Here is a 7,441-nt window from a genome sequence, read left to right on the forward strand (position 1 = left end):
GTTCTGTTGTTGTTTCTGTTTTGTTTATCCACTTTTTTATGAACTTGTGGAAATTAAGAACTCAATATATATTGTATGACTCCAGAATATTATTGGAAATCATTGTATAGAATTTTTGATGATTTTGGTGTTAGGTTAGTGTCCCATTGATTAACACTTCCTTTCCAAACACATGATGCAATGTTTTTTCTTAATAAGAAGTTGCTGCTTTATACAATGAAGTTTTTAAACCAAGATTTGCAAGTGGTGGAGTTGAAATCATCCGAGAGAATCGGAATGAGTCATGCAAATTCAGTTTTGGCTAAACCAATTTTAAATATACGTAATCGTATAATATGTTTTCAACTGCCTCGTGATATCCGATCTTTCACGATCCGAAAAATCATCTGTCTGGAAATATTTCATGTTTTGCTAAATTTCTGATTGTGCTAACACAAAGAATTGAATCATTAAGATTGAAAGTCTTTCGATGTATAAAAACATCTTTTTTGTGTACATTTTAAATGACATTTAAAAGTCGATGTGCAATCTGCCCTTTGTAGTTTTAAACCTTTATTTGGTTTCTCAGATACTGATCATGATGATGAATCATTTGAACAAACAGTTTTATTTTCTTTTTGAAATATGTCCGTTTATTTCATTAGATTGGATAAGTTATTGACCGCGCATATGTCTCGTAAATAAGATTTCGTTAGGTAAGGTATTCTTTTACAATCATTTTGCCCGACATACTGAATGACACCCGTGTTTTATAATTCGAGTCTATGAGAGTATAGAAGAACTTTAATAGAAAAAAATTAAAGATGTGTCATTAAAATTATAGTGTATTAAGATTTTAATCATTGTTTACTTTGTTTTTCACATTTTTGTAATTTGATGTAGTATACTAGTAGTCAGTTTTTACCCCAAAATTTACACACGCTGAAATTTCTCGTCTTCTTTACTAATCATTGATATTACGTGATAGTCCTAAATTTAAAGCTTTATAACAACTGTCACATAAACTCAAAATTAACCAAGAAAACTTAACATTGATCAATGAACCATTAAAATGAGGTCAAGGTCAGATGAACCATGCCAGGCAGACATGTACAGCTAACAATTATTCCATACAACAAATATAGTGGACCTATTGCTTATAAATTAAGAAAACAAGACCAAAACACACTTAACACTTAGCAATGAACCTTAAAAATGAGGTCAAGGTCAAATAAAACCTATGCGACTGACATATATATCATAAAATATTTTCATACACCAAATATAGTTGACCTAATGAATATAGTATTAAAAATATAGACCAAAACTCAAAAAATTAACTTTGACCACTGAACCATGAAAATGAGGTCATGGTCAGATGACACCTGTCAGCTAGACATGTACACCTTACAATCATTCCATACACCAAATATAGTAGACCTATTGCATATAGTATCTGAGATATGGACTTGACCACCAAAACTTAACCTTGTTCACTGATCCATGAAATGAGGTCGAATTCAAGTGTCTGACGGGCATGAGGACCTTGCAAGGTATGCACATATCAAATATAGTTATCCTATTACTTATAATCAGAGAGAATTTAACACTACAAAAAATCTTAACTTTTTTCAAATAGTCACTGAACTATGAAAATGAGGTCAAGGACATTGGATATGTGACTGACGGAAAGTTCGTAACATGAGGCATCTCTATACAAAGTAAGAAGCATCCAGGTCTTCAGCCTTCTAAAATATAATGCTTTTAAGAAGTTAGCTAACGCCGCCGCCGCTGCCGGATCATTATTCCTAAGTCGAGCTTTCTGCAACAAAAGTTGCAGGCTCGACAAAAAGTAGATGTGATCAAATAATAAAAAAAATTTGCAGAATTAAATGAGTTAGGTTTCCTGAGCAATTCAATATAAAATGGACAATTTTATTAATCATAAAATGCACATTGATATATAATGCAGTGTTTCTTATAATGACCTCATTCCACAAAATCTACGACATACAACTTGGTTTTTCCAGAATATGAACAACCGATCATTAAATGTCCCTTGTGAAAACATATATTAATAGGCTCTGTAATATCAGTGTCTGAAATACAATTACAAATGAATTGTCCATCCTTTGATAGGACATGAATAGCATTCTTGGTTTTCTCAGCCACAAGAACTAGACCTGACGATGTTGTTACAATGTCATTTGGAGAAAAATCAATTTTTGAATTAATGGTCGAATGACCACTGTATGTCCATTTGCATTGTCCCCATTCCCCAATCACTACAATTCTTCCTGTTTTCGAATTCAAAGGTTGGTCGATCACACAAAAATGTCCATTGATGTTTCTGGTTATTTTTTTCGGTAGAGAAAATAATGTGTTACTGATGCCTTCAATCCGTTTCGAAGGCATTCGAAAGGAAAACGCAGACACAGACAAGCCACCGGGACGCATGAAATTCATATTGAATTCAAGAATTCCAGCAGATGATCCTATCTTATTAGTAAAACCGACGACGACTGATTCGTCCCTCTCAGATACATGAATGCTAAAAAAGTCTAGTTGATCTTTTGATATTGACGGCAGTGAAAATATTTCAAATTCTCCATTTCTTTTAAGCCGTCTCATTGCAAACTTGTCATCTGACATTAAGATTTCTCCATTAAAGTTTGTTATATTTGAAATTTTTGCAAAATGGCCATCTTTCCTATTTGCGTCTATCATGTCATTTGTAGTAACAAACTTAGAATCTGATATTGTGAAATACTTGAATTTGCGAGATTGGCGGTGAAACATAACACAGATATCAGCATTTAGAGACACTAGTCCGTTTAGTTCTGGAAAATCAACTTCAAATGTCTGAATTGGTATTACTTTGGGTATTCTTATTACTGATCCCAAGACTTCTTTCAGAGAAATATGTGGGGGCTCAAGAAAAATCCATTCTGGAGGTTTTATATCTAATGCTGATTTTGCTGGTATATCACTGTTGATTTTTTCTACAGTTGAGAAAACTGAAGCTGGGTCCTGTGTTTCTAACACTTCGTCAAGCGTTTTTTTCCCTGTCAATAATTCTTGTTCTATCAGAGAAAGTCTTTTGCGTTCTGATACTACTGGGTTATTTTCTGGGTCCCATATACCTTCCATAACTTCTACAAGATTCAATGCCTCCTTTGTTATTGCATTTTTTGCCTCATTTTTCCTATTCGAAATTTTCTCTTTTATTTCGTTGTGTTTTGAAACCTCACGGTCATCCATTGTTTTAAATGTGGCTGCTTTCTCTTCAAAGAATGGGTAACATTCGTCAATTTTACTTTTTAAATCTTTGAGTAAAAGATATTTCTCTTCGTAAACTTTGCTTAGTTCCTCATACTGAAATGGTCGGATTAGGCAAAACGAACATAAAGATTTATTGCAATTAAGGCAGTATGTTAAACATTTCTTATTATTATGTTTCGAACACGAAATCTCCTTCAAGTCCACTTTTCGTGAATTTTCGAAGTCTTCAATTTGTCCACCATGTTGTGAAAGAAAAACTTTGTGTCCAGATAATTTGTCAATCTTAGAATGAATTTTTTTATTGCATACGTCACACAAATTTAAATCACATGACTGGCAATGCCATTTTACCTCAGTCGACTCTTCACAAAATTGACAGTTTCCAGATTTGCAAGCCATTTTTAAGTATAAATAAGAATTTTAATATCCATATTGATTTTAAAGCAGCCCAAAAAGTAAAACTAACAAGTTAAAATATGCAGTTCCCTTCCAGAATTCAATTGGTTTATGAGTTGAATTTTAGATTTTATCTTTATTGTTTGAAGTTAAAATGTCACGTGTCTTATCATATCTGCTAATCGAATTACTGACTTGAACGAAGTCCATGTAATTATGTCATACATATGATCAATGTTGAATGAATTGATAACAGTCACAGTAAAAGTTACAATTACATGCTATATTGTCCTATATAAAAATAAAACTGATGTGTTTCAGCTTTTGATTTTGTCATTTGATTAGTTAGTAATCACTCAAGTATGAAGTCAACTCCTTACCGGAAGAAAAAGTAGATTATAGACTTTCCGTTTTGATTTTTTCGCGTTCGGTATTTTTTTTTTTTTTTTACTTTTTGTAAAAGGACAACCACGGAAAATTAAATTGTTAATGTTGAATCACACCCTAAAATTGGTCAAATGCATTGTTAATGAATACTCCAAAATACCTAATACTATTACAAATCGATATCCAAAAATAATGAATAAAATTGAAAATGGAAATGGGGAATGTGTCAAAAAGACAACAACCCGACCATAGAAAAAAGAAGATCACCAACAGGTCTTCAATGTAGCGAGAAATTCCCGCACCCGGAGGCGTCCTTCAGCTGGCCCCTAAACAAATATATCCTAGTTCAGTAATAATGAACGCAATACTAATTTCCAAATTGTACACAAGAAACTAAAATTAAAATAATACAAGACTAACAAAGGCCAGAGGCTCCTGACTTGGGACAGGCGCAAAAATGCGGCGGGGTTAAACATGTTTATGAGATCTCAACCCTCCCCCTATACCTCTAGCCAATGTAGAAAAGTAAACGCATAAACAATACGCACATTTAAAATTCAGTTCAAGGGAAGTCCGAGTCAGATGTCAGAAGATATAACCAAAGAAAATAAACAAAATGACAATAATACATAAATAACAACAGACTACTAGCAGTTAACTGACATGCCAGCTCCAGACTTCAATTAAACTGATTGAAAGATTATGATTACATCATATGAATATCAGGCACAATCCTTCCCGTTAGGGGTTTAGTATCATACCATCATAACATATATGAGAAGAACATAACCCGTGTCATGCCAACAACTGGTTTTTGAATAAATGTGTTTAGTTCCGATGCAAAGAACTTTATTTCACAGTATTGAAGATATATTCATATATAATTACTTATATTATTTTTTAATATATTATGTGAGGTGATTTATATTTTGCCAGTGTATCCTCCTCATATTATATCTATAAAATTTGTACATATTAACACATGTCACTATAATAGATTATTTACTATCAAATATATTTAACTTAATGTGGGTTATTTTTAACAAAAAAGAATCAAACAAAGCACCGAACACCTATGTAAAATTAAAAAGGGGGAAGTCCATAAAAATTCACATAACACAACGTTAGACTTTATCAACCAACAGTACAACTTAGAAAAAAATAATATTCCTGATTTGGTAAAGGCATTTTTTGAAGAAAATTATGGACTTATTCATTTTAAATCGAGCTAAACCTCATACTTGTATAATCCCTAGTTTTTGGTAGGGTTTGTGTTGCTTATTCTTTAGTTTTCTATGTTGTGTCATGTGTACTATTGTGTACATTTTAAGCCATGGCCTTGTCAGTTTATTTGCGATGTATGAGTTTGACTGTCCCTCTGGTATCTTTCGTCCCTCTTTTGTATAACATTTGTTTATAGCTCATTGTATATTTACAATTTATGATATAAAGGGTTGAAGTAAGATCAAATCAACATTACAAACAAATTCTACAGTCAATTAATTCATAAGATCTTGTCATTGCAATTTAGCCATAGGTTGGTTCATGTCAGTTGTTGATATATTCAACAAATGCTCACATAAAATCTGTACCAATACAGTAAGATAAATGTCTTCCTTTTTACACCATAACCCATGGTGGTGCTCCTACTAAAGGATGGAGATACAGAACATACATACAAGCTACGATGTAAGGGGGCAAGGGGTGATCAACACATGACCAACACGACGGGTGCCACAAGTGGAGCGGGATCTGCTGACCCTTCCGGAGCACCTGAGATCACCCCTAGTTTTTGGTGGAGTCCGTGTTACTTATTCTTTAGTTTTCTATGCTGTGGCATGTGCACTTTTGTTTTTCTGTTTGTCTTTTTCATTTTTAGCCATGGCGTTGTCAATTTATTTTCGATTTATGAGTTTGACTGTCCCTCTGGTATCTTTCGTCCCTCTTTTATAATTAGACATATCAACAAATAATTAGTTCTGTTAGAAACAAAGCAATTCATTTCATAAATTTTGACACCAGGAAACAATTCAGGATATGTCACTAGTAAATATTCATATTACATAAAAAAACAAAAGCTGACTAAGTTATGGCACAAATAATCGTCGAATTTTTGACATAAGGAATCAATTTTTCTTTAAATGCTTGCATGAATTTTTTGTTTCACTTCAAACTGAACAAACCGGAAAATAAAAAAAAAACAACCTAAGGAGCTTTATTTTATCACTCCCACGGTAATGTAAAGTTTGTAAGGAATCAATCAGGCATATCGGAGTTTATGTTCAATACATATGTGAAAAATTGCCTTATTTCAAACAAATTATAATTCTATGACAAAAAACAAGAATATCAAAGTAAAACAAATGATATCAATTTAGGCATACAGGAGGAGATGTGCATTATTTAATAATAAATAGCACTGATTCAAATTGTCAAGAAAATCCATTAACCTTCAAATGACATTCTAGTAGCCAAATATTTTCTAAATCGAAACTGATCTTTCTTCTATCAATCCAAATTTTGTCTTAAACCTACACGAGAATTAGACACAGCAAATATGATTGTTAATACATAGTGAGGACAGACAGATGAACAGACAGATGTTTACTATAATAGTAATAGTACTTGTATGGCGTTAAAAATTAATGGGCCTATTTTCACCAAAAATCAACCAAAGAGATTATAGCTTAATTTTAATTTACCAAGTATTAATTAAATCCTCATACTGGTCCCATTACAATATGTAAGTCGTATATGTATATATATAAATGTATAAATATTCATATTGTTATGAGTCGTTTATATACCATATGAATAGAGAAGGAGCACATCAACAATCTCAATGGAAATGATATCTAATGACCTTAATAAATCTGCACTCAAAAACAGTCAAATGACTGTGTAATGCACACCTTGATGATTTTAATGTCTGTTCTGGTCAATCTCGCTTTAATTACTGGCTAACAGCTTGATGAGAAAATCATAGCCTTTCCTGTCATTTACAACATCTCGTGCAGGAAGACCTATGTAGCCAAGAGATGAGATCGATTCGAGGTGACAGATAAAACTGGTTACCTCAAGGCCTCAGGCAGAACCACAAGGTGTCAGAAGTTTGGCCTCTAGCTGCAAGGCATGATAGACCCATCCGTAATTGGATATGCCATGGTGCTTGCAAGTAACACGCAGATATGGGTTAATAACCCCAACGACTTGTGGTGACCAAGAAAAGACAAAGGCTATGGGAGATAAACTAGAAAGAAATTCACACAGGTGCAATCCATTAGCATTGTAATGCAATCATCTACAGGAAAGACTACCCAGAGAGAAAACCCGGTCTATTCGAGTAGAGGGTAGACTTACAAACTAACTCTATAAACATTTCAAAATAACAGCAGAA

The 7,441-nt window shown here is 33.0% G+C and overlaps 1 protein-coding gene across 1 annotated transcript; it reads right to left on the minus strand.

Annotated features, from left to right (window-relative positions):
- Window positions 1-1,881: 1,881 nt before the first annotated feature.
- Window positions 1,882-3,748, minus strand: LOC139516108 (uncharacterized). Its single transcript, XM_071305961.1, has one exon. The coding sequence runs from the start codon at window positions 3,658-3,660 to the stop codon at window positions 1,969-1,971; it is 1,692 nt and encodes a 563-aa protein (XP_071162062.1). The 5' UTR covers window positions 3,661-3,748; the 3' UTR covers window positions 1,882-1,968.
- Window positions 3,749-7,441: the final 3,693 nt, after the last annotated feature.

This window comes from Mytilus edulis, chromosome 3, assembly GCF_963676685.1.
Source record: "Mytilus edulis chromosome 3, xbMytEdul2.2, whole genome shotgun sequence".
Taxonomy (NCBI): domain Eukaryota; kingdom Metazoa; phylum Mollusca; class Bivalvia; order Mytilida; family Mytilidae; genus Mytilus; species Mytilus edulis.

Bases quoted from the DNA above. Each gene is read 5' to 3' on its own strand.
- LOC139516108 (XM_071305961.1), bottom strand. From the start codon at position 3,660: ATGGCTTGCAAATCTGGAAACTGTCAATTTTGTGAAGAGTCGACTGAG.